The 27,045-nt window shown below is 36.7% G+C and overlaps 4 protein-coding genes and 1 pseudogene across 4 annotated transcripts; 3 read left to right on the top strand and 2 right to left on the bottom strand.

Moving 5' to 3' along the window:
- Positions 1 to 5,508, top strand: SAP (Transducin/WD40 repeat-like superfamily protein). Its single transcript, XM_086635977.1, has 2 exons — positions 1 to 333; positions 4,199 to 5,508. Exons 1-2 carry the CDS (start codon positions 103 to 105, stop codon positions 5,318 to 5,320), a joined length of 1,353 nt encoding a protein of 450 aa, XP_086492103.1. The 5' UTR covers positions 1 to 102; the 3' UTR covers positions 5,321 to 5,508.
- A 1,272-nt stretch (positions 5,509 to 6,780) lies between these two features.
- LOC147542336 (pectinesterase QRT1-like) lies at positions 6,781 to 8,753 on the bottom strand. The gene is made up of 5 exons (XM_086636394.1): positions 8,129 to 8,753; positions 7,853 to 8,042; positions 7,567 to 7,770; positions 7,211 to 7,446; positions 6,781 to 7,103 (listed from the first exon to the last, which is right to left on the bottom strand). Exons 1-5 carry the CDS (start codon positions 8,428 to 8,430, stop codon positions 6,956 to 6,958), a joined length of 1,080 nt encoding a protein of 359 aa, XP_086492520.1. The 5' UTR covers positions 8,431 to 8,753; the 3' UTR covers positions 6,781 to 6,955.
- Positions 8,754 to 16,092: 7,339 nt separating this feature from the next.
- LOC147542335 (uncharacterized) lies at positions 16,093 to 17,449 on the bottom strand. The gene is made up of 5 exons (XM_086637993.1): positions 17,359 to 17,449; positions 17,119 to 17,229; positions 16,748 to 16,795; positions 16,409 to 16,460; positions 16,093 to 16,231 (listed from the first exon to the last, which is right to left on the bottom strand). The coding sequence occupies exons 1-5, from the start codon at positions 17,362 to 17,364 to the stop codon at positions 16,140 to 16,142; spliced, it is 309 nt and encodes a 102-aa protein (XP_086494119.1). The 5' UTR covers positions 17,365 to 17,449; the 3' UTR covers positions 16,093 to 16,139.
- A 1,285-nt stretch (positions 17,450 to 18,734) lies between these two features.
- Positions 18,735 to 20,284, top strand: LOC147542334 (serine acetyltransferase 1, chloroplastic pseudogene; annotated as a pseudogene).
- A 2,406-nt stretch (positions 20,285 to 22,690) lies between these two features.
- On the top strand, positions 22,691 to 26,243 carry LOC147542333 (3'-5'-exoribonuclease family protein). Its single transcript, XM_086634453.1, has 8 exons — positions 22,691 to 23,013; positions 23,361 to 23,488; positions 23,716 to 23,772; positions 23,988 to 24,080; positions 24,733 to 24,811; positions 24,917 to 25,041; positions 25,552 to 25,695; positions 25,780 to 26,243. The coding sequence occupies exons 2-8, from the start codon at positions 23,363 to 23,365 to the stop codon at positions 26,017 to 26,019; spliced, it is 864 nt and encodes a 287-aa protein (XP_086490579.1). The 5' UTR covers positions 22,691 to 23,013; positions 23,361 to 23,362; the 3' UTR covers positions 26,020 to 26,243.
- Positions 26,244 to 27,045: the final 802 nt, after the last annotated feature.

Here is a 27,045-nt window from a genome sequence, read left to right as displayed (position 1 = left end):
AAAAGGTCTTCCACTCTTTTGCTTCCAGTCAACAACAACAACAAGTACCTACTACCTCTTCACATTTTTCTTCTTCTCTCTTTGGACTACCCATTTCATCTTATGTCTTCATCATCATCATCATCTTCAGAAGATGAAGACGTAAGAGTAAGATCAGAAGTACTGTTGCATATAGGAGGACCTTCATCATCACGTCCAAGATCTACTACTCATAATGAAGTTTGGCCTCAACCATTCTTGGACTCACTTGCTTACCAAGTTGCTGTTAATGCTTCTCGTACTTCTTCTATTGGTAGACTTGCTGCTGCTCCTTCTCTCTCTAACCTCTTTCAGGTCATCACACTCACTTTTCCCTTTCTCTCTCTCTCTCTCTCTCTCTCTCTCTATACTATGAATTCATTTCATTTACTTTGTTGTTGCATGAGGCATCAAAGAATTCCATTTCTAGGGTTTTTGTGATAAGAACCGTTTTGTTCTTCCATCCAGAAGGTGTTGTTATTTTAGTAGTAAGTACGATTAGGGTTAAAAAGAGTTTCTTTAGGGGAGACATGTTGGTTCCCTCAAATGGTTTTTATTGGTAAAAATGGTACATCATCAACTAGGGTTTGTTTGTTCTTTCCTTCATCCTAGGTAAAATGGATCCAATGGTGAGGGAGTGTTGGACCACAAACCAGGAAAGTAAGAAGAAACGCCAATTTAGTAGTACAAATTTCAGTACAACTTTATATTGGGTAGAAATGTTTCTTGTTTTGTTGGTAATATAATGGGGTTAATTCGGGTTTGTCCCCTCATTGCATGAATCGATATGTATTCCAAAATCTTAGAGATCTCACGATGGATTTTCAGAATAAGTGCGCTTTAGACTCTATACTGTCGAGTTTTCTGTCTTTCAGAATAAGTGCGCTTTAGACTCTATACTGTCGAGTTTTTTGTCTTTTTAATTATTGATTTAATTTCGACGGTTATCGTGTTTATCACATTTTGATGATGTAATGTCTTGTAATGACTAACTTACATCATATTCTATTTCTCAAAAAAAAAAAAATCGTTTTGTCCCTGAATTGTGACCAATCAGCATTTAGCCATAAGTGTCCCGCTATTTGTTTTCAAATAGGTTATTTTCAAAAATTATTTTGTTTTTTGCTTAAGGAAGTAATACAGTATCTTATATCTATGTCCGGAATCAGAGAGATGGAACGCCGAAACTAAATTACTAACCACTCCGACCAAAAATTGTTTTGACACATTTTTTTTTCATGGTAAACTCCATTACTAAACTGTGAGAAAAATAAGAATTCCTACCGGTTCAAGTGGGAGTCGTAGAAGGCGGACTGAGTATACTTAAAAATATATATATATATATATATATATATATATATATATAATTTTTTTGTTTTTTGAGAATGTGAAAAGACTAAAACATTTCCGGGAGTCTACGGGTAGTCAGTCCCCTATGGGCGTTGTTTACCAAAAAAAAAAAAAGTAGAGAGAGATAGAGAGGAGGAGTTTAGTTAGCAGAGCTTTTAATCTTGTAGCTGTCTGACATGGAATTGTCTTTTCTACCTTGCCACTAGGAAAGGAAGGTGCCTTTTCAACCTGTTTATTGTCTGACTTCCTTCTTTTTCTTGGAAGTGTCTCTCTGACTTCTTACTCATATTTTTCACTTTTGCTTTCATTACCTCCTTATCTTATCGACTATCGTGTCTAACCCCTTAGGGCATGTTTGGCACGCGGGAATCACGTGGGAATGGAATGTGATTCTTGGGAATCACATTCCCGACTACTGTTTGGCTCGCGGGAATACAGGGAGAATTCTATTCTCGGAGGAATGGGATTCCCCCCAAATGGGGTAATAGCAAACCCAGGGAGGGGGGTGGGTTTGTGATTCCATTCCTGGGAATGATTTGATTTAATATTTCTGGACAAAATAATCTTTGATTAAATATTAGAATGACTAGTATTAAAATCGTCATACTCATAATATTATTACTAAAAAATTAAAAACCTAGGGTTTCAACCACCACCATAGCAACACACACACACTCTCTCCCTCTCTCTCCCACCCTCTCTCTCGTTGGAACGTAACTCTCCCTCTCTCTCTCCATATCTCTAATTTTTGTGCTTCTTTCTTGCTCTATGTTCATTAAAAATCGATTTCATAACGTTTAAAAAAATTTAGTCGAGACCTTATGTATTTAAATAAATCTTTAAATACAACTTAAATTATTGTATTACGTTACTATTTCATATCTATAAATTTGAATAGACAATACTAATTAAAATATATATAACAAAGTTGACCTATAATTTATGTAGTTTATGTAAAAAGATAAAACATGACTTTCGTAAAACTTACATTCCTATTCTTACACAAACCAAACAACAAGTTAGGAATTCATCGGATGAATTCCTATTCCTGGTCGAACCAAACATTAAACCAAAATAATCTGATTCCCGGGAATCGCATTACGGGAATGTGATTCCCGGGAATGACATTCCATTCTCGCACGCCAAACATGGCCTTAAGGTAATAGTTCTCCAAACGCCCCTTACTATTACTACAGGCGCCTTCACACGTAAAAGAAGTCTAGGACATTTATGTGGACTACATTTTTTTTTTTTTTTTTTTGAACTAATTTATGTGGACTACATGGCTCACCTTTACAACTTCCCTCCACTCCTCACAAATGAAATATACTAACGTATTGGGACTATGTAGAGTGGTGCTAGATTGCCTAGTACAAAGCTACATAATCAATACAAACCCCGATTGGATTACCCATATTAACGAATTTTAGTAAAAATATGTCTCAAGTATATATCTGTATTTTCTTTTTGTACGTCGAATGTCCTACGTTGCTAATATGATAAGAGAGTAAGGGTGTTTTTTTTCACTTTCTGAAAGAGTGAGAAGGTAATAGTGTCCCTTGTCTCATTTGAGGCTGTGCACGAAAGAGTACACGCAAGTATATTTCTACTTGTGTCGTTTTAGTACGGCGACAACAGGTAGTTTAAAGTTTTTTGGAGATTATCAGAAAAACCAAAAATATAAATAACTATTATTTTCTGCATGAAGAACGAGAAACATATAAAATACTGTAAGATTTTATATTAAAATTAAGTCTAAGAACTTAATTTAAAATATAAAATTATATAGTATCTTGATTTTAATTACTCATGATCTATTCCTAAAACTTTGGAAATCATTAATTAAAAGTTGAGACTTTCAGTTTGAATAATATAGTTAGATGGGTGTTAGGCTATAAGCATAGTTGGACACAGTGGTACCTTCCAAGTCCGAAAGGTATGTGACTGTCTGGAATAGATCCCTACTCGCCCGACCGAAAGAGCTTAAGCGGACGGATGCGGGCACAGGTCCATACCTCGGTGATCCAAACGAGTCCGCTCGCTTATATAGTCCGACCTATCGAACCCGTCCATACCCGTTATACACGCCCGCCTATACGATTAATTTTAAATCTTTACATCTGTAGGGTTAAACCGTTAGATTTCAAGAGTAAAAATATATAACCTTAAAAATCTTTTTTCTTAATCTTATTTCCGCCTCTATATTTCTCTAGTCTCCAAAATCTCAATATCTAATCAGTAACCCTAGAATCCACAATACACCGATCGTAATTCATGAGAAGAAAAATAAAAATGATCGTAACCCATGAGAAATCTCAATTATTATCTTTTAGTTTTTATTCATTTACTTTTTGGAATCATAAAGTGGGAGTTTAAGAAGTTGTATTTGGCTACTAAATAGTTTTAATTTCGAATACAAATTTCTTTATTTGTTCATTAGTGACCGGCGCCGACCGACCGATGCTCGGTTTGACCGACTATCAAATGGTCACGGACGAACACTTTTATTGAAAAAAAATCTCAAATGTCCGTCCGTTTTATCCGGATGTTCGAGTGGACAGTTAGGACTTGTATGTGTTCCGCCCGGACTGATTAAGTTAGCGTCTGTTGTACGTCCGTCCGCACCGATTTCCTTCCCTAGTTGGACAAGACTTTAAGCCAGTTGTTTAGTTGAGGGATTTGGACCCATTTATTTCAAAATTTAAATTCGATAGTTAGGGCATTTATCATGTACTATTGATGTATCATACCGTTTGTATAGCTATCATTGTCAATTTTCATGAAAATGAAATAAAAACACTTCTTTTCACATTTACTTTGGGATGTGCAGGTATGTTCTACGTGGCGAGCTATCTCTCGGTCAGATCAACTATGGCAGAATCTCACTCGACAGATCTGGGGTATAAGCAATTTACTACACCACACATGGTACGAGGAGTATGTACACCGTCATCGTACGGCGTACAACTTCCGTATATCGAGAAGCTTACACAGGACAGTCAACTTCAACGATTTCCATGCCCTAGCTTGTCGTTGTCTCGCTTTATCAGATCGCCACTTGGCATGTGGTTTCCACGATGGCTCTATCCGCCTCTTTGACCTATCCACAAATCTCCACGTAAGCACCTATAACCCTCATCATAGAGACCAACTCGGCCGATTCTCACGTGCTGTTTCAGGAATCGTTCTCACGGATTCCAAACTAGTTTTTGCTTCACTTGATGGGGATATCCACGTTGTGATAATCGATGGCCCTGGTCCACGTAGGGCCCATCTTGGAAACGTGATGGAAGATGGTGTGTTAGTAGATTTTGATGGATGTGGACGGTGGTGGGTCGGACTATACGCCGGTGTTCCGGGTCGGTCCTTTCACGTGTGGAGTGGTGAGTCGGAACAACTCGTTTTTGTGGGAGGTACATTGACCGATCCAGATTCGTTGATGGGTTGGCACATGTTAACTGATTTAACAGAGCCATTTGGACGAGTTAGGGTTTCAAGTCAACAAAATATAGTAATTGCTTGTACTAAAGATAGAATTATGTCCTTCGATCTCGAAAATCTAGGGTTAGTATTGATTGAAGAAGAAGCAGAGAGGGGGGTAATAGTCACCTCAGTCGACGTCTGTCAAGATTCGTATGTTGTCGTAGATAACGGCGTTAGAGTTGGTGCTAGTGTAAGGAGGGTCAATAATTTCGAAGAAATATGTAGATTTAGAGTGAGGGGTGTTAGTAGCCGTGGGGCAATAAGTATGTTTGGGAGTATGAATAGTGGATGTGTGTTTTTATGCGTTGGAGGCATAATAAGAGTGTGGGATACGAGGCTTGGAGAATACTTATACAGTGTAAGAGAAAGAATAGTAGGTGAGACGATCGCGTTAATGTCCAATGAGAGATATATTGTAGCATGTACAAGTGACGCGACTATAAATATTTGGGATTTTGGTTCTCTTTAATGGGTTGTAAGGATTCTTTACTCGACAAAGTATCCGTGAGTCGATCCCTCTTGTTAAGATTGTCGTTTCTTAAGTTAGCTGATCATTTATTTTCGTAATGTGATTGTTCATTCACTTCACTCTTGGCAACTTTTTGTTTTTCTTAATTTTGTACTATCTTTTTGTTGTCAATTTTTCTACTTTTGCTCTTTATATCACTCAATTCATTCTTTCTCTTATTTTCAATTGATCGCGGTTAATAAACAGAGCCAGTGCCAGTTTTTGGAATGCCTAAAGCGAAATAAACTTACACGCTTTGTACACCGACACAAAGCTTTCTGCATGCTTATCTATAGACAAGGGGGTTCAGTTTGGTGGCATTGGAATATCAGACCATGGAGTTCCCAATACACATAGTCGATAGAATCATATAGAATAAGCAGGAGTTGAATGGTTTAGCTGGATCAAATGGTAATCCAGAAAATACATAGTTGATCAACTCCAGGAAGTCGACATTGACTGATGGGGAAGATAAACGCGACGGAGGGGCTAAAAGCGCCCGCCCAAAGTGTTGTTGCCTCCCGGATTGCACATGGGACACCTCCCCAGTTTGTGCTTGGGTCGGGTGCCAACTACAGTTTGGGCGGGTGCTTTTAGCCGCACCCTAACCGAAACTAAAGTTAAGTCCAAGGTAGATATGAAGAAAGAGAATATGGATATGTGGGACTATTCTCACATGCCCTCACGTATGGGGTATTTCAGCCTAACACGAGCACGTGTGGTTTTTAAAGCAATCACGTGCGGACCTAGTTCTGGTACATTGTTAAGTTTATAGTCATATAACAAAAAACCAATTGACAATGAATGGAGAGAACCTATACTTTATTATATTTGGTTGCTAGTACCCATTTTTCCATGTGAGACTATTCTCACACATCAGACTATATTGCAATTAATGCCAGTCTCAGGGATAGCTGCTTCTGTCTTGGTAGCACCTAACCCGCCTCGCGGAGTAATCTATAATGCATTTTTACGGTACTATATTGAACCATATATATATTATGTATGTAATGTTTGAAATGAATCAACTCCTTGTATTATCTCAAACAAACTTGATTCAAGATTTGAGATTTATGGCTTCCCTTTTTCATCCAAAGATATGGTCATAACTAAGAAAACTAGGTCAGCTAAAGGGATTGCAAAAGGAGCCATTGATGATTGTATCTGTGAGGTAGGTATATTACCTTCCCTTCCCTTGCTTTCTCTTGTTTTAGTTCACTGTTTTTATTGACTTCTATACAGAGTTGCGTGTAGGATTCACTTGCAAGTAAAAAGATGATACCCTAACTACACTAATGCTATCACATTCAACCATTTATCATTATATACTTCATCCCCATTTTAGAAGCATTCTTACATCAAAGTGTCAATCCCTATTCTCTCTCTCAGGACGTCTACCGTACTGGTGCCGAAAGACTACACTTTGATGATCGATGACCGATTGCTACTGCTAACTGATTATCATATTTACTTTACAATGTCACTCGAAAAAAATGTACCGCCTTCCTATATGTACTTTTCTTTGCATGAGTAATTTTTGACATTTACTGTTCATATATAGGTTAAGTAATGTAATTGAATAAAAGAGAAGAAGAATCAAAGTCTTAACCATTCTTCTCCATTGATGAAATTCATATCGAGAAATGGTCTTGCTTCGTCATAGCTAAATGTCTTCGCCCACGAAACCCGTCTTTTAGAATGTGCTCCTCTACCATGACATTGGTATTCTCCGAAAAACGCAGTCCTGTATTAACCACAGTTTAAATATCCCAAACTATTTAAACTATAGCATGAAAGAGAGAGAGAGAGAGAGAGAGAGAGAGAGAGGGAGGGAGAGATATGTCCTTTTACCTTCTTCTCGACCGATCTCCCCAATCGTGCCATCCAGAAGGATTTATAATCCCATCAAAATTGCAGAAAGAATAAATTACTCGCGAAAATCTACCCCAAGCTCTTCCTAAGTAGATATTACCAGTTCCGTTCACAGTACAATTAACGAACGAAAAACCCGTATTTTCTGTCATAGTATCTCTATGAGAAGCCGCAATTGCTCCTGTGCTTCCAGCCGTCGAATGAAGAACACACTCCTGGTTCAAAACACCCAACATTTTCTATCAAAATCAGTAAATAAAACTTTCTATGACCCATTTTAGTTTTAGATAACTTCATATAGGATTTTTATGTTCTTCGAAAAATAAAATGTTCACCTTGTATAGTGATCTAGCGTTACCGAAAATGAAATCAACTGCTCCTTGAATATAACATTGGTAGAAGTAATGTGATCCACTTAAATCTAACAACGTATCCTGTGAACCTAAAATCCGTACATGGGAGAACACCGATTTGTCTCCTGTGATTTTAAGTGCAACTGCTTGCATCCCTAAACCTCCTTCTTCGGCAACAACCGTATTCTGAAACGACACAATTTCCTCGCTTATGAATCAGAATTAGTCCTTAATATGTTTGGGAAAAGTAAACTTTTTCTTTTATTACCTCAAAAGTGATTCCTGTTGCACAGAAGTAATCAGATTCTATATCAACAGTTGCTGTATTGAATGTTCCGGTTTCGTTTCCGCTCGAATCTTTATCAGAAGCTTTAGAATTCCAAGATATTACAGTTTCAGAATTTTGATTTGCTATGAAAGATATTTGAGGTTTTGATCTCGGAACAAATACCCTTTCCCTAACAATTTAAAAAACATTTGAACATCAAGACACAAAAAATGAAGATAATAATAATCAAGAAATGAGGAAGAACTCATGACTAACCTGTAAATCCCAGGAAGAATCAAAATCTTTGTCCTCTGAGAATTAAAATCCGGAACCAAATCGACTGCTCCTTGAACAGTAATGGAATCTCCTGTTCCGTCTTTAGACACGACGATAACTCGACTTGTATTCTGTTTATCAGTCAATTTCAATCTCCCCAAGTAATCATCAACTCTCAAATCCTGCCAAGTTATATAATTCCCATCCGGAAAAGTTTTTTCATCACAAAATCCCAATTGGGTAGTACTTAAAGAAACAAACAAAACCAACCATGAAATAATGCAAATTAAGGAAGAAGCCATGGGTGAGAAAAAATTCTCTCTGTTTTTTTTTTTGTTTAATGTGTAATTTTGGGTTTGTGGGTGTTTGAGAATTTGGAAGTTACTAAATGGGGAGGAGGTGAAAAGATGAGAAAGTGATGAAGATAATAAATGAAGGAGCTGATGTATAACGGTAGGGAGAAGAAGAGAGAGAGAGGGAGAGGGAATGAAGGTTGTTTTAGGAGTAATGGAGGGAAAGAGGTTTAGTCATGAGATCAATACAAATTGAAAGAAAATTGAGAGAGAGGGTTCATTTAGAATTTCTTTGGAACGTGGGAGGATTAGTTGTTGATAAGTAGTTAGCTATTAAAACACTCAAAAATAACGGTTATCTTTTTTGTTTTATCTAAAAACTGAAATGTCTCACCACCTAAACATTTAAATTCCCATGTAACTAGTGAATTTTTTTTTTCATCTTCATTGTAAGGTTGTGATATATCAGCCTGATTTTCTTAATTTTATTTGGGTATAGCCCTTGTCGGTAGGGCAGCGATTGTTTTATAAGCATGTTAAGCGAGGTTATAACCATAAATTTCGGTCATTTGAAGATCGTCAAGTAGTAAAAATACAGTAACAATGATAATTTCGATATTGTATTGCGTTGTTTGGAGAGAGAGGGAATCGTGTGAAAATTCTTAATTCTTTGTCTGAGTGTCCCACTGAAGACGTAGTTATTTTGATTTTTTTTTTTAAAAGTTAAGATTTACCTAAAATAATTCAACGACATTGTGATTTATGATAGGCAAGTTATGACATGACAAAAAGCCTATGTGATTTGTTATATTGGTCTCAATAAATATTGATAATGAACAATTAAATGATGCTACCAAGTGAAAAGGAGTAGGGTGCTAAGACAAAAACACTTAATTTTTGTCTCACATTTCTCCAGTTTCGAGATCTCCTTAAACATAATTGAACGGATAAAACAACGAGTTTTGGTTCAAATGGTTGTGGAGTCAAAATATCCAGAGACATTTAGAGTTATCTTCTTTAGTAGGGGTTCCTGCAAGGAACTGAGATCTTTTTCTGGCATTGAATATCCCGTTTATGAAGGCTTTTTGGAGGAACACCTACACTTCGACGGTTCGACCCCAGAGAAGGAGAACTCAACTGCAAATTACAAGGTGAAATACTGAAATTGATACAAACAATTTAGTTTCGGCCTCAAGAGCCTCACCGAGAAATGATCGTTTTCGACATCCAAGTAAAAGGGCAGCCAAACACATGGCACTAGAACCAGTATTAACAAGGTCATAACTACCTCAAAGCCGATGGAAGAATGAAATACATCTATCTGTTAACTACTCTGATGCCAACGTTATTCACTCTACTATATAAGACACCCACTCTATTTCACCGTGGGATCTGTTTTGTGTGTATGGACCCCCAAGGATTCAAGATCATGAATATTTCTGGAACAATTTACTAACTAAATTTTCCTCTATTACTAATCATTTTTGCGGCATAGGTGATATGATTGCAATAGGTTTGCAGCCAGAGAAATGGGGAGGTTCAAATTATATTCCCTTTATGACTTGAATTTAGAATTTTATCCAACATGGAGGACTAATAGATCTCGGATTCAATGGTCCCAATTTAAAATCTCTTTCAACATATATTTATCTCTGAATGATCACAATCTAAAATCTCTTTCAATTTTTTTTTAAATTTCACTATAGGTTGAATTCTCGTTTGGCCCCCCAAGCACTTGGGCAGGTCTTCAACAAAAAAAAAACACTTGGGCAGGCTCATTTGATTGTTACCTTAAAAACATTACACATCTACAAGTAATTTCGCTTTGAAGATAAAGTAGGAAATTAGTAAGTAATGAACTATAATTGATATTGACATAGTCGAGATTTACATTTGGAATTGGTCCCTTCACAACTAATAGGAAAAGAAATGTGAGATTTCGTGAGAGAGAGGTAAAGAAGTTTTAGAGGTGTTAGAGTTGATTTTGAATAGTTGATATTCAAAATTGCAGAGCTATATATTATCCAGCGACGTAATTGAGGAAACCTTCTCCAGTTCTATCACCGAACCCATCCGGTGGAATTCGGTTAAATAAGACATTGACGACCAGGAAGGCAGCTGTAGATATGAACAGAGGCCAGAAGTAGGCTAGGATGGTCAAAAACCTGGGTGCCATAAAAATGAGAGAAAGTAAGAAAAGTGAAACAATGGCTCCAATTACTATTTGAGATCTGAAATGTATTAGATTTTCTTGTATCATTTCCATCGTCATGATTTTGACTGTGGAGGTCGATCTCTATTAATAGTGGTCATACTATATATACAGAGAGAGTGAGAGAAAAAAGAGATGGGGGAGAAAGATAGAGAGAATTGAGGATTTGGGAAAGCATAAGTTCTTATTGTCCCTTGATGAATTGGGTTTTAGTTTTAATTAGTCTCTAACTTGGTTACTTGGTTTTGTTTTGTTCTTAACTTTCTTCTTTACACCTAATATATTCCTCAAATTCCTTTCTTGATCTTATGAATCGGGGTAAATGATAGACTATTGGAGAATTCAGCCTACCATTTGAGGATGTTTCTAGGATCTAAAATCGAAAAATCGTAAGTGGTTGATTATTATTAGGTATTTCTCAAATGGCCACCTAGTTTATGACCAGCTCCTTGTCTAGCTCTTTAGATTATCGAAAATATCTAGAAATGTCCTCTTTTAATTACCACATAATAGATTTTAACTACCTCATTAACACAACCTCATCAACACCGCCTATCAACAATTGGTCAAGGAAACCTATAAAAGGTAATCAAATTGTCTTGAAGCGGATACACAAGTAGTAGGCACAACTCCACAAACTCGAGTTTACTCACTACTCAATATTTTAACTACAAGGGCAATCTGACTGTCTTGAGTCTTGGAAAGGTTCCTGAGTTCCTTGCCGGTTTTGCCCCTCGATCGAGAGGAGCAAAGTTTGATTCAACGTAACAGTCCGACATCTTGACTAATTCTAGGAAGATAAATTTCGACATCAGCAAATTGACGCTAAAAGGAGGGCAGACACCAGCAAAATCACTGTAGTTCGGTAACCCGAATCTCAATCCTAGCGGGATCACACCCTTACTTTACTTACATACTCCGTATTTACTTTGAAATCGACAATAATTTCGGACGAAGAGTTAGCTGCTGAGGTCGAACATCTCAAAGCAGAGGAACTAGCTGCTAAGGTTGAACGCCTCAAAGCAGAGAAACTGAGGGTACGGACTGTAGACAAGCTTTATGAATAAGTCCCTCGAAAGCTCAAGAGGATGCGACTTCTTTGAAAGGGGCCAAAATACTAGAAAAATGAAAGGAAGAACTGACAACTCTATCGAGACATCTATTCTCGACCCCTGCTAGTGCACTCGCACCATGCCCTGACTGTAACAACAGTGGAGCTCAGGCGAAGCGAGGAAAGTGAAGGAGATGTCCTTCGATCAAGATGACAATGCACACAAACTTGTTGGATAGGACAAATGATGACGAATATCATCAAGTCCGGTTATTTTAGGGATCGTAATGTCTAGCTAGAAATCAACTGCAATCGGCAGATCACTTAGATGATTCACAGCTAATTACGACTGCATCCTACAACGGATTACACCAAAAATGTTGATTCGATCGAAAGATAAGACTTGAGGGATGAGCCATACGAAGGAATGGATTTGATTAATAAATATGACCAAAGAGGTTATACTAAATAGCCGGACAAAGATAGCATGGGCCGGACCAAGTGTCCGGACCAAAAGATGGTCGGGCAGAAGGCCCGACCCATGGAGAAGTCGGATATGCTAGTGGGGCAGGCCAGGCTCAACCCATTAAGGACCTGATCTAGCCGACCACACTTAAAGGGTATCCCAGATGGCCAAAACACAAAAGGTCCTAACTGAATCCTAGTCGGATATGCTAGTGGGGCAGGCCAGGCTCAAAATCGTAGTTTGTGGTCCTAACTGAATCCTGATCTGTATAGGATTTTGACTTCAGGAGTTCTATATAAGGACGTCATTAGAACACAAAAGGTGAAGATTTTTCTCAAGAGAATTTTTATCTCTTCCACGTCAATGAGAGAGAGGGGAAGAAAAAAAGATACCAAACTATCTAGGGAGATTTGTTGTGTGGACTCCCTTTCCTATAATCGACTTGCTGTTTGGACTCCGTTTTTCCAGAGTTGCATTTTGGACTCCCTTTTTTGAAATAAAAGGTTAAATATAACAGTTAACTTCCAAATAATAATAGGTGAAAATACTGTTTTACCCTCTCTTTTTTTGAACTATTTGATTGAATTAAGGGGGAGGAGGACAAAAAAGGTACAACCCCAAGGGGCTAAAAGGCGAGAGGTTCGCCAACAAAAGAACAAGAAAAACTAAAAAAGCAAAAAACAAAGACAGCCCAGAGGCCAAATAAAACATTTAGCTGAACACACTATATCTTCCACCGTTCCCGCCTTGTCGGAGAAGATAATTGAATTCCTGGTGATCCAAATCGGACATAAGATAGCCTTGGGAACCATATTCAGGACCGGATTTCTCCCTTCATACCCCCCCCCCCCCACGAGGCCAAAAAATCTTGAACTGAAGCGGGTGTAACCCACGAGAACCCCAAGGACAATATGAAGTATTTCCACACTTGATAGGATACATCACAATGGATAAAAAGGTGCGAGATGGTTTCCTCGTCTTTCTTGCACAACGGGCATCTATTAAGGGTGGAACAACCCCTCTTTCTCAAGAGATCGATAGTAGGCACCCGCTCTAAACAAGTCGCCAAAGGAAGAAACACACCCTCTGCGGGACGTTCCGTCTCCAAACATCGAGAAAGACCTTATCCTCACGGCCATTGAAGGCAGACAAAATGACCTTATATCTTCCACCGTTACCCTCTTCTTCAACTCCTCTTTCCTTCTTTCTTTCTCTCATTAGACTTCTCAAAATTGAATTAGATTGAAGATGTAGAGAAAGATGAAGTTATTGTTTCTAATTAGCCAAAACTAATACCACATTAGGAAGTCTGAGATCCCAAAAATGATTTTTTACATCTAAAATTCCACAATTATCCATGATAATTAATCATCCTCTTAATTTTTGGTGAGTGGGTGGTTTTGGGTATTAGGGTTATTGTGGTGTGTTCTTAAAATGGAGGAAGAAGATGAATTAATAAACTAGGGAGTCCAAACTGCAATATTGATAATGTAAGGGTAAAGTTGGAATTTTTTTAAGTATAACTTTAAAGATGACATATTCCCGATGACATATTCCCGGATGATTCCGTCAAAAGGGAGTCCAAAATGCAACTCTAGAAATACGGAGTCCAAACAACAAATCAATTGTACGAAAGGGGGTCCAAACAGCAAATCTCCCAACTATCTATCTGGTCTGAAAGAAGAATCAGTTCGTCATCTAACTACATACTATTAAAGTTTTAGGTGACTTAAAGGTGGGAAATCAAGTCGATTGCTCTGGTGTCTCAAGTAGAGGAGTTACAAATTGGAGTTCTTCATCTTTGGAAAAATGCGATCAATTTTAGTCTGAGGGGAGCGATATAAGGTATATCACTAACTTTCTAGTTCATTATTATATATAATTATATTTAACTGATGAAATTCAACTATTCTCAATGACATCCCGCCTGGTAGCTAGGCTCGGTCGACTAGTCCTCATTTTTGATTTTTCGATACCATCCCAAAGAAGAATCCTAATATCAACATTCGATCAAAGCATTGTATAAATTGTGGTCAAATCGTCTCATCTACACTGCCTATAAAAAAATCGGCCAAAACAACCTATATCAAATGACGGTCTTCCTATCTCAATGCTACAATGACAAAATCCTTGACAACATTCATGACTTAATCACCCATTTTCACTAAAAGACGAAGTTTTTTCTAAGTTTGACTTTGATCTAAGTTTTTCAAAGTTTGACTTTGATCTGGATCGTTCGTTTACCCGTGTGACTCATCGAGTCAAGGATTTTGTCAAAAATCTTTCGTAGACTTAGAGCATCTCCAATGCAACACTCAAATTGAAAAACTCAAAGTGCTACCTAAGATTTTTTCATTTTTTTGTAACTAACTCTCTCTCCAATGCAACACTCAATTCGGATCTCAAAATGATGTGACATCATTTAATGTTGAGATATCTCAAGAAGAAACTCAATATTTGAGATTTCTTTTGAAGATCTGAATTGGTCACTCAATATTAAAAGCAAATCTAATCATCTAGTCAATGACACCTAAGTTATTTTTAAATTTTTAAAGTGTTGCATTGGAGATGTCTTTTGAATTGAGGATCTCAGAGCATCTCCAATGCAAAACTCAAAAAAATCTCTATTCATCCTATGTGTCAAGTTCCAATTGAGATTCTCACTCCTAGATGGAGTCAATAGAGATCCTCAAATTTTTTGTGTCTCCAATGCAAAACTCTAAACTTATCTTATTTACTTATGTGTCATGGTTATTTTTGTAAATAAATAATTAGTTATTTTAGAGAATATAGAAGACTCGATTTCTATTGGTTGAAAATCAAATATTGATGAGGTGGACAATTAGAGATATCTCTATTCCACCCTCGACACGTCATCTTAGAGATCCAAATGGAGTATTGCATTGGAGATGGTTTTTAAAAAAAAACTCTAAAAATCCTAAGTGGCACTCGGAGTTTCTTAGAGCATCTCCAATGCAAAACTCAAAAAAATCTCTATTAGTCTTATTTGTCGAGTTTTAATTGACATTCTCACTCCTAGGTGGCGAAAATAGAGATCCTCAATTCTTGTATGTCTCCAATGCAAAACTCTAAACTTTTTTATTTTACTTATGTGGCATGGTTATTTTGTAAAAAAGTAATTAGTTATTTGGAAATATACGAATACTTGATTTCTATTGGTTGAAATTTCAATATTGATGAGTTGGACAATTAGAGATATCTCAAAGAGGACACTCTATTTCTGAAGTGTCCTCTTGAGATATCTCTATTCCACCCTTGACACATCATCCTTGAGTTCTTAGTTGAGTTTTGCATTGGAGATAGTTTATTAAGAAAAACTCCAAAAATCCTACGTCGCACTCCAAATTTCTAAGATTGAGTTTTGCATTGGAGATGCTCTTAGATTGAGTGTTGCATTGGAGATAGGGGTGGGAATCGGGCGGTCGCGGACGGGCTCGGGCAACAATGAGCCGGGCTCGGGCGGATCGGGCTCGAATAAACCGAGCCCGCGATAGGAAGTCGGGCGGATCGGGCCGGACCAAACACGAAATATAGGAGCCCGTAGCCCGTCCGAGCCCGTCTGCCCGAGCGGGTTCCAACGGACTCGGGCCGGACGGGCTCGGGTTATTTTATTAAAAAAATAGTTAACACTATTCCATCTCATTTATATTTGTTTGAAGTAGCTTTCTTTTTTTTACCTTTATGCCCTCGTTATACAAAGTGTTTTTTTTTCAAAACTAATTTTTTTTTTAATTCAACAATCATCTTAAATCTCTGTCAATTTTCAGTAGGGTAAGATTACAGTGAAGATCAACATCTCAATATCCATAGGCATCTAAATAGCTTTTTTTAGCTTATAATGGTCATTCATACCCCAATTTTGTTCAAAGTACTTATGAATCAACATCTCAATATCCATAGCTCCTAAAGTAAGGACATGTAGAAAGAAAGCTCACAAAATTCCTTCATCAGAAAGTCCAAATGAAACCCTATATATCATCATAATAACAAATCATACAAACAAAATAAAAAAGATTTTCTTCAGATGGTCCTGTTTCTTCGTGCACCAAAGGAGTGGCATCTGTCAAAATAAAGTTTAGTCAAATAGTAATGCTAACGACGATAACAAAAAAAATGCTCAACCTAGTTCTTTCATGTCATCGATTGTTGCAGAACTTCATTTTATTTCACATATAAAATTGTATGGACTACTTACGTACATTACATATAATGTAGAGAGGGAAAGAATTAAAGTTACCAGGTTCAGTAAAAACCAAGCATGTCCCAATTGTTTCTTCATAAGTTCCGATCTGTCATAGATTAACAACATTACAAGACGAAGATGAAACATTGAAAATATATTCTAACTTCCCAAGCTACAAGTTAACTGCTTTCCGAGTACATGCTCAAATATACTATATATTTTAACCGTAAAATTCACAAGAAATAGTAGCAGTTTGATTAAAATGATGTATTTACTATTTAGCATGTAGACTGATAGCAGGATCGAAGTATTCAAATTTTGGGACGTGCTTGAAAAAAAATTGTAACGACTCTAAGAGTGAACAGAAAGAGGTCTCGGAGGTGAAGAACTCACCAGCTTCTTGTCACCTATAACCAAGATTAGATTCATAGTGTCCAAACCCTACACAAAGTGAAGGTACAAATTACAAAACAAATTACTTGTTAGATCGATCATTCGAACTATTGTGAGTCAAACCCTTATGGACTTGGAACAATGGAACATTAGAATAATTCAATGTGTGATCCGTTCGAACAACTGCATGAAGGATAGCTTCTTTATGATACCCACTCGGAAAAGATTCAAATACATTACTCCGAGTTTGTTTGAGCTGCTTAAAAGTGCATACTTTTTGTTGAATGATTTAGGATCGACACGTAAATGTTCACCTATATGTCTAACGAGAAATTTGTAAAATTTATGCAAAACTTTGCGCATATACGTACAGATAGAACAAATGGAGCATTAGGCAAGATCTCTATTCCACCATCATCAAGATCAAGTAAGATTTCTAAATCCTCCGAATCCTCAATTTGCTCCGAAGTGGACTCCATAACCTACAATATGTAAAAGAGAAAATATAAATCAAAATCAATCAATCTAAACATGAATTAAACATCAACCGACATCAACTGAGGATCATCATTTTCCTTATGAATTGAAGTTTTTAATTTGCAATCTCTAACCTTCATGTGATCTGCAAACAAAAACCTAAAAGGGGAATTTCATCTAACAGTTGGGATACAACAACCTAAACCATCTCCACAATTCTAAAGATACCTAAAATTCACATCACAGAAAGTTATATGATCCAAAAAAGAGATAACAAAGTCTCTAAAACATATCATTCACAAAATTTTAAAAAAAACCCTAACACAAACAATCAAATCCACCCAAAATAACAAAATTAATAACCTAAATGGCTAAAAAGAATAAAAATTGATGTTTATAAGCTTTAGAAAGAACCAAAAACAAAAAGATTAGAAGAAATGTTGATCATCTAAATCGTTGGTGGTAGCTGCAAACCCTAGATTTTGTTTATAAGCCAAGTAACAACAGAAACTACATATTATCATCATCACATCAAAATAATTCAAAAAAAAAAAAAGTAACAACGAAGTATAACGAGGTATAACGGAACAATAATTTCCTTCGTTCAGAACCTACATATCACCATCATCACATCGAAAAAAAAATAACAACAGACTATCATAAAATAAAATCATTCAAAGTTGAGTTCGAAGGCTTAACCGCGTCATTTGATCCGTAGATCATCGGCGTATACCACTGAACCGAACATTTAAAGATGATGGAGAATCTCATAGATAAAATCATAAGAAAATCTCATAGATAAGATCATAAGAAAATCATTCGAAGTTAGGTTTCGGTTCGGCTAGTTAGAGAGAGATGCAGAGAGAGATGCAGAGAGAGGGAGGCGGAGAGAGAGAGGGAGGCAGAGAGAGAGGCAGGTTAGGTTAGGTTTAGGGTTTTAGTTTTTGGGAGAGGTTTTTATAAGGAGATGAAGGGCCAAGGTGTTTAGATCCAACGGCTGAGGCCTCTCAACCGTTGGATCTAAACAATTCACGCGGATCGGGGATGTAGGGTTGCCGGGTTTATTTAATAATCGGGCTCGGGTAGCGGGCTGACACTATCGGGCCGGGACTCGGACGGGCTTAACGGGCCGGGACTCGGAATTGAGAACCTGTCCGAGCCCGGCCCTATTAGCCCGTTATATCGGGCCGGGCTAGCCCGGCTCGGGGCTGCTTCGGTCATCGGTCTCTCACGGTTCGGGCCGAACGGGCCGGATCGCGGGTTTCCGGACCGTTTTCCCAGCCCTAATTGGAGATGCTCTTAGATTGAGTGTTGCATTGGAGATGCTCTCACTAATAGTAAAGAGATACTCAATTGAGCCTTAACACCTAAGACAATTTGATTTTTTTTTGGAATTTTGCATTGGAGATGCTCCTAGCCTTTCCCATCTCAAAAATCTAAATCTTAAAAGAATATATTCGGTACACAAAAGCAATATTTAATACCCCCGCATTAAATTCATTTTCCTTGCCTTGGTTGACATTGATATCTCACCCCTTAAAACCAGCCATTTCCGAACCAATAATAACCACAAAACCAAATAAACAATTTCTTCCCTGAAAGTTCTTGTTTCAAAATCCCCAAATCCTATCTATCTTCATCTCTCCCATGGGCCTTTACCCAGTCTTTCTTTCTCTAAATCTCTCTTCTTCACTAAAAAGAAAAGGTCTGATCTCAGCTCTTGTTACTACCCAAGATCTTCTTCAAAAGAACCCAGCAACTTCTTGTCGTGAGTCGAGAACCAGACATTCAATAAATCCCCTGATCTCCTCACTAAACTCCAATCAATCCCAAATCAACTATGTCAAATACCCTTACCCAACTTTCATTAATCTCTCATCTCATAATCACAAAAGACTCACCCATTCTCTTCCTGTCATCACAGAAAACACAGATTTCAAAGATAATCTCTGGTTAAAAATTAAGGAAGAAGCCAAATTCGACATCGAAACAGAACCCTTTCTTTCAGAGTACTATCTTGAATCAATTCTATCACATTCTTCTCTTGAAAGTTCATTAGCTAATCATCTAGCAATGAAGTTAAGCAACTCACATCTCCCAACTTCAATTCTCTCAGAGATCTTCAAAAATGTATTCAATGAAGATGAAGATATTAGAATTTCTGTTAAAGAAGATCTAAAAGCAGTAAAAGAAAGAGACCCAGCTTGTATTAGTTATGTTCATTGTCTTCTTAATTTCAAAGGGTTTTTAGCTTGTCAAGCTCATAGAGTAGCACACAAATTATGGTCACAAGATAGAAAAATATTAGCCCTTTTGATTCAAAATAGAGTATCAGAAGTATTTGCAGTAGATATTCATCCAGGAGCTAAAATCGGACGAGGGATATTGTTCGATCACGCGACCGGAATCGTTATCGGAGAGACGGCAGTGGTAGGAAATAATGTATCAATTTTACATAATGTGACATTAGGAGGAACAGGGAAAGAGAGTGGAGATAGACATCCTAAGATTGGTGATGGGGTTTTAATAGGAGCATGTACTTCAATATTGGGTAATGTTTTAATTGGAGAAGGAGCTAAAATTGGGGCAGGATCAGTGGTTGTAAAAGAAGTACCAGCAAGAACAACAGTAGTTGGAAATCCAGCAAGATTGATTGGAGGTAAAACAAATCCAGTTAAGTTAGATAAGATCCCTAGTTTAACTATGGATCATACTTCAAATGTTTCTGAATTTTATGATTATGTTATTTAACTAGATTTGATGAGATCATATTTCATTTTCTTTTGGTGTGTACTAAAATTTTAGAACTAGAGGAAGTCAAATTGCTTTTGGCTTTTCTTTTTATTATGAGGGTTTGTTGGTCCTGAGGGACAGAGGAAGTTTAGGTTAGATATTTGTTTTGGGATGGGACTTGTTGGGGTAATGTATTATTCGGGGTTATTAATGTAGGTCTGCTGTAGTCCTTGACTTGTATCGTCTTCTAGCATTGTTCTTGTTCTTGGTGTATTTTAGATGAAGAATCACTACTTAGGAATATATTAATAAACTAATTTGCAATATGTTTTTGATTTGTTATTGAGAGAACTTCGACGAAATTTCAATGGTGCAGTGATGTTAAATGTTTTGGCCTTGATCAAATTCTAGCTAACAAAAGTTGGACAAAAGTAGATAGTGAACTATGGTCAGGATAAAAAGTTTAGTAGTTAAAGATTGTCTGCCACTCAACAATGACAAATTGGACCACAAAGTGAAAGTGTTAACAATTATATCTATTTTTATAGATTAAGATTTGGTATTTGGCCATTGGATACAATATCTAAGTGATCTTGGTAGTCAAGGACTAGCAATTGACATCAAGTTATACCATTACAACATCTCCAATGCAACAAAAAAACAAACATAATGTGAAAAAAAAAAACATCTCCAATGCAACATAATGTGCAAAGCAGGATATTTAAAGTTTTTCCTACAAAAATCCCTTATATACAAAATCAATTTGGATCTCTAAACTAACAAGTGGCATTGGTAGTTAAGACTTAAGAGCATGTCCAATGAGAGACTCAATCTCCAAAACTTATACTGCCACAGTGCCACATATGTTATTTAAAGTTTTTGTTAAAAAAACATCTCCAGTGGGACACTTTATTTGGAACTCTTAGATGAGGTCTTGATAGTTATTTTAGAGACTTTTAAGAGGACGTTGAAGAATCTCTTAGTGTTAGAGCATCTCCAATGCAAAATTCAAAAAAACAAGACTCCATTTGAGCATTTCCAGTGGAATATTTAATCTTAGAAACCTTGAGTGGCATAGAATTTTTTGAGTTTCTCTTAAAAACTCCCTTTAGTGCAAAACTCAATTTGAATCTTTAAGATGATGTGCAGTTAAATAGAGATATCCTTGAGCATATCTAATGCAACACTCAAACTTCTAAAACCTAGAGTGTTACATAGGATTTTTTTTAGAGTTTATTTTTAAAAACCATCTCCAATGCAAAACTCAACATGAATCTTTAAAATGATGTGTCATGATTTTTTTTAGAGATTCTTAAGAGCATCTCTAATGGGACACTCAATCTCTAACACTTGGAGTGCCGCATATGACTTTTTGGAGTTTTTGTTAAAAAACCATCTCCAATGGAACACTTTGTTAGACTTTAATATGAGGTGGACACATTTATTATAGAGCGTCTAGAGCGAGAAACTCTAAAATGAGAGCGTTTACTTGAGACTCTCTAAGTGTTACTTTAAGATTCCAACCAATAGAAAACCTTACTTTCCAACTACTTTTTATCTATTGGATTGAAGAGGGACATGTGCCAATATAGAGACTTTAGAGATCTCCATTGGAGACCAACAAAAATTAAAGTGTCTCTGTATTGACACTTAGGAAAAAGAATCTCTATTGACACTTGACAATTAGGATTTATAGTGTTTGTTAGAGTGTCCCATTGGAGATGCTCTAAGAGGACACTCTAAATTGGGGATCTTTAAGTGCCACATTAGAAAATCAATTAATCTTACGACCAAAATATAAGCTTTAGAGTTTCTCTCGAGTGTTGGAGAAGATTTTCTAATAGAGTATCTCTAAATGGACATGTAGGAAAGAGATCATCTAGAGATCCACTTTTCACACTTGACAAATAGGATTTTTAGAGTTTTTCTTAAGTCTTGCACTGGAGATGTTCTTACAAGGACACTCTAGAAATAGAGTGTCTCTCTTGAGATGTCCAATTGTCTAACTTACAAAAAAACTCAATCACATTCAATCAAAATTTCACATCATAAATTGATAAGGTAGATAAAATTCATGTCAGATAGACTGCTAGAGTAATGTAAGAAACTATGCACTAAATGATAACATTTGTACTATTAACTAGTTCATCTGCAATTTCGTTTTGGAGTTGGATCATTATAGCTTGATCTTGAGGTCAAAATGTCAAAGAATGTCGCATTGGATCATGCTAATCAATGGTAGAATTTATTCAATCTAAAGACAATAATGATGAAACCAACTTATTGTTTAGACTAAAAATTTTAGGCTTTTAGGTGGTTTAATAAGGTATGTCTTTTATGTCTTGAAAATATTTTCCTTTCTCTACAACTTTATTTATCTCTCTAAAATTCTCTTCGCCAGCTTCTAGTACTTTTCCACGCACACTTTTATGTCTTGGATTCAAATACATACGATTTTGGAGTGTCAATAGGTATTAGTAATTTTGAAACTTGTTTAGGTCTTTTATGTCTTTTTAGCACTTAGAAAAGTAAGTGCAAAAAAGTAAGCTCCAAGTTGGAGCTTACTTTTTTGCACTTACTTTATCACCACTTAGAAGTGATTTTCACTTATTAAGTGAAAAAACAAACGACCTAAAATTGCCGACCCACACTTATTAAGTCAAAATCGCTTAATAAGTGCAAAAATCAAACACCCTCTAACTCATAAATTAAGTCAAGATTTTAAGTACATTTAGCTTTTTCCAAAAAGAAATTTGAGGGGTTTTGAGCCCTTTGTTTGATTTGTTGTGTGGGCCTTTCACTTTTAAACGACTCAGATTAAAAGATGGACGGAAGAAATTACAATCTTGTTATAGCTGGGCAGCGTTTACACTTACCAGTGTAGCTGGCGTCTCCATCCAAAAACCTTATTTTTTCTTCTTCTAAACAAAAACCCCTTCTTCTTCTCTCTTCCTCCTCTGCCTTTCCGAAGAACCCTACGAAGTCTACGATTGGTGTATAACAGGCAGGAAAGGATTCTTCTATCTATCACTCTCAGTTCTTCAATCTCCTTCAAGGTAGATATTTCATCCTCCCATACTGTGTTTATTCAGAACTCTACATTTGTAATGTGAACTCTTAAACCCTAATTCTAAACAAAATCTTCCCCTAATTGGTTTCTTCCTCAGTACTCGTGATTCTGGGATTCACATTATTCTTTAATCTTGTTTGGTGTGAAACGTCGTAATAATAATATTGAACATGAACTGTTTGTTGAAATCCTTCTAAGAGAGAGTGTCTGTTTTTGTAATTTATGCTTGTGGGTTTTTACAAATTTATAAGTTCAGTAATGGGTATTCCAAGTTTCCATCGTGTAGTAATTTTCACACAGACACATATATTTTATGTTCTTGTTTTTGTTTAGGGATGGTGGGACTATCTGCTGGAGAGAAACATTTTATACAGGGTGGTATTGCTCAAAATCTTCGCTCTGATGGTCGAAAAAGATTGACTTATCGTCCTATCTCTGTTGAAACTGGCGTGATACCTCAGGTATATTCTGTTGTTCCAAACTGTATGAAACAATTCTTCCATCTCTCCACTTCAATTATCAAGGAACTAAATTTCGATTTTCACGTCTGCTGAAATTTGCACCGAAACAGAAATTTAGTTTCTTGCTTTAATCTCTTGTAATTTCTATTCTTTGCCTGAGTGTGTATGTTGGGCACTTACCTTTGCGGGTTCCTCCCTTACGAATTGCAATATGATCTTCGTAATAGGCAAATGGTTCTGCACGAGTTAGAGTGGGCGGGACAGACGTTATTGCCAGTGTGAAGGTACTTCTTGAAATGGAATTTTTACTTCTTATCTTTCTATTGACAGTTACTCCATAATATAGAACATCCAGTGATCATTTCCCTTTCATCAATTTAGATAGCTTTAACCCTAGGTAAATCATGCTTCTGTCCTCTTGTTTGGTTGTTTATTAGTGTTCTCCCCCGTTCGTATAGAATACTATGCTCACTCTTCTTGACAACTGATATAATTACAGGCTGAACTAGGAAGGCCAAGTTCATTTCAACCTGGGAAAGGCAATGTTTCTATATATGTCGACTGCAGTCCTACAGCAGCCCCAATGTTTCAGGTTTATTGCTTACTTCATTTATTGCTTTCATATGTTTGAATCCTTCAACGAAAACTATTCAAGATGGAAACTCTTAAGTGATTCCTAATCTGGTAACTTATAATTACTTGATTAAGGGCCTAACCATCAAGAATTCGTATGCACCACTTACTTTATTTCCGAGTTTTAAGAACATTGTGAATGATGGATGTAGATGTACACGTGAGTCTATGATCAAATCAATGCTTGAAATGGTTAAAGAAAATGCTTCCATATATAAAATTAATAAATTTAGGCATTCCATGTCAAGAAATACCTGCTTGGAGACACTAGCCAATCATCAGGCTGGACATGATTTAGGAAATGCTTGGCTTATGCATCTAGTATTATTAACGTATAAAAAGGACTCCATAAGGACTTGCTTGGTCGCTGTTTATTGTTCAAGACTTGAAGTGATATCTTATAAAGCAGAAAAAGTGATGTTTTACATTTGCTCGATTTTATCATCTGCGTGAAAAAAGTCAGTTCACTTGATGGTTAGTTGGATAGTTTTATTATATTAATCATCACTTGTTCTTACATTAAGGAAGTTTAGCCCATGTTCGAAAAACTTCAGCAATAGACCTTTGCACCTTCAATCAGTTATAGCTCGTTTGCTTTCCACTTCAAACAGGGTAGAGGAGGGGAGGATTTGTCAGCAGAGCTCTCAGCTGCACTTCAAAGAAGTTTATTGGGTGGTAAAAGTGGAGCAGGTAAGGGTAGTAAAAAGATTATGAAGTTAACTTAAGTCATCAGATACAGGTTTCCTTCTCATAGGGTGACTTATCGAAGCCTTCGTATATCATCTTCTAATACAGGAGCTGGCATCGACCTTTCATCTCTGATAGTGGTGCAAGGGAAGATATGTTGGGATCTCTACGTAGATGGCCTTGTGATCAGTTCGGACGGCAATTTATTGGACGTATTGGGTGCTGCCATCAAGGTAATCCATATATATTTGTTTTGCTGTTCAAGCAGCATTAATGAAGGTAGAAAATAAATATTTGCATGTTCTTTTTATGACCAGGGCTCTTTATGAAGGAAAATTATGGATGATCAATTATTGGCCTACGAACTTGTAAAAATCAATGTTCTCTATAAATTTCATTTTCTCCGTAACGGGGGAAAGATGTTGTAGGTTTTTTCGTTTTGTAAAATGTTCCCTTTTATTATCTGCTACGTGACCTTATAACCGTTACAGCGCCAAACGTTTCTGTTATAACCGTTGTTCAGACTCTTATACCCCTTTTGGCTTTTTTTTTACTGCCCAATTTGATAAGAAACTATTATGGCATACGTATTTTCATTCTACAATAACATCCACACTCCACAGACCATCACACAACCGCTTTACTGTTAGTTTAACATTTATCTAGTTAGTGCTTGTCCATAAGTTAACTCCCTCTCTCTCTGTAGATGGATTATGACATTAATATAACTATTGTTCTTGTAGGCTGCCTTGAGCAATACAGGCATCCCAAAGGTCAACATTTCTGCTGCAACCTCCCCTGAAGAGCAACCAGAGGTTGACATAAGTGACGAAGAATTTTTCCAGTTTGACACTTCGGGAATTCCAGTGATAGTCACTTTAACAAAGGTAACTTGGTAACTAAATTATCATAGTTAGTAATAACATGAACTGGAAAATACTTTCTAACTATCATCCTGCTTTTGTGGGTAGGTTGGTAAGCATTATATTGCAGATGCAACCTCAGAAGAAGAATCACAGATGAGCTCTGCAGTTTCTATTTCGATTAATAAAGATGGTAACATATGTGGGTTGACAAAACGAGGAGGTGCAGGGTTAGATCCAAGTATCATTCTTGATATGATATCTGTAGCAAAACATGTTAGTGAACAACTAATGACTGAATTAGAATCGAAGATTTCTGCAGCAGAAGCTATTGAAGCTGAATCATGATCCATAAAGAAGAACCTTGTTGTGAAAAGGACGAGTCGAACTTTCGATGAAAACCAATGTAATTCTAACTTTCGTGGTTCACAATCTTCCCATTTTTTTGGGAATTAATACTTAGTTTTGAGCTAGTTTTCTTGAGAAGCTCCTGAACTCAATTGTGGAGAATTATATTAAACAAAAATAGAATTACAGATAGGTTGAAGAAATTTATGAAGTATTTGGAAAAAGAATTTTGTCTTATATTCCTGTTATTTTTTTTTGTTTAGATACTATTTATCAACTTTCTCTGTGATCTTAGGTTTCTTCTTCTTGTTCCTGGTGGTTAAGAAAGGAAACAGATTTAAAACTCAAATCCGAAACCCAAGATTTCGTCGGGGACGGTGGAAACTACCTCTTATAGGAAACTTCTTGCATAATATGTTAGGTCTACTGCATCATAAGCTCAGAGATTTAGTCAAGAAATATGGACATCTTATGCACCTACAGCTTCGTGAAGTTTCTACCGTGAACAAATTTTTGAGACCTATGATCTCATCCAATTCTTGGACAATTAGAGATCCTCGGTATCATCAAATACGTTAAAATAGAGTATCTCGTTGGATATGAAATTCATATAAAACCCCAAATCTTTAGATCCGCTTTAAGGTTTGGGAAGTTTTATAAGCAATGTCCAAAGTTGTTAAAGGCAACGTGTTTTCCACCCATGACTTGGTCAAAACAAGATCCAGACCTCTTTTTCTGGTCTCCCAGCCAAAGGTACTCTTCATCTGGATTTCCAGGCGAAGAGGTTTTTCTTTGCGGATCTGGTTTGAAACTCTAGATCCACTCCCAAGATTTCCGACCGAGGAGAGAAAATATGCGAGATGGACATTGCATCCGAAACTCACTCTACCTTTAACCAAACTAGGAATTGCCTTTAATAACTTTAAGCATTGTCTATAAAATCTCCTTTTTAAGTTTTAGATACGAAGAGCATATCAAATGGAACTCAATGTCAAAAACTTAGATCAACACGTAAGATCTTTTACA

This window comes from Eschscholzia californica, unplaced genomic scaffold (genome assembly GCF_041429995.1).
Source record: "Eschscholzia californica isolate CP2 unplaced genomic scaffold, dmEscCali1.0.p SCAF_4, whole genome shotgun sequence".
NCBI lineage: Eukaryota > Viridiplantae > Streptophyta > Magnoliopsida > Ranunculales > Papaveraceae > Eschscholzia > Eschscholzia californica.
The sequence above is the reverse complement of the archived record's forward strand: the minus strand, read 5'-3'. Positions and strand labels throughout refer to the sequence as shown.

What these genes read in the sequence shown, in the direction of transcription:
- SAP (XM_086635977.1), top strand. Translation starts at nt 103, where the DNA reads ATGTCTTCATCATCATCATCATCTTCAGAAGATGAAGACGTAAGAGTA. An exon ending in CTCTCTCTAACCTCTTTCAG is followed by an intron (nt 334 to 4,198) that starts GTCATCACACTC and finishes TGGGATGTGCAG; the next exon opens with GTATGTTCTACGTGGCGAGC.
- LOC147542336 (XM_086636394.1), bottom strand. Translation starts at nt 8,430, where the DNA reads ATGGCTTCTTCCTTAATTTGCATTATTTCATGGTTGGTTTTGTTTGTT. An exon ending in ATTCTTCCTGGGATTTACAG is followed by an intron (nt 8,043 to 8,128) that starts GTTAGTCATGAG and finishes TTAAATTGTTAG; the next exon opens with GGAAAGGGTATTTGTTCCGA. An exon ending in ACGCTAGATCACTATACAAG is followed by an intron (nt 7,447 to 7,566) that starts GTGAACATTTTA and finishes GTTTTGAACCAG; the next exon opens with GAGTGTGTTCTTCATTCGAC.
- LOC147542335 (XM_086637993.1), bottom strand. An exon ending in TTATAGGTGACAAGAAGCTG is followed by an intron (nt 16,461 to 16,747) that starts GTGAGTTCTTCA and finishes AATCTATGACAG; the next exon opens with ATCGGAACTTATGAAGAAAC. An exon ending in CTTGGTTTTTACTGAACCTG is followed by an intron (nt 16,232 to 16,408) that starts GTAACTTTAATT and finishes TTATTTTGACAG; the next exon opens with ATGCCACTCCTTTGGTGCAC.
- LOC147542333 (XM_086634453.1), top strand. Translation starts at nt 23,363, where the DNA reads ATGGTGGGACTATCTGCTGGAGAGAAACATTTTATACAGGGTGGTATT. An exon ending in GGGTGGTAAAAGTGGAGCAG is followed by an intron (nt 24,812 to 24,916) that starts GTAAGGGTAGTA and finishes CTTCTAATACAG; the next exon opens with GAGCTGGCATCGACCTTTCA. An exon ending in TGATAGTCACTTTAACAAAG is followed by an intron (nt 25,696 to 25,779) that starts GTAACTTGGTAA and finishes TTTTGTGGGTAG; the next exon opens with GTTGGTAAGCATTATATTGC.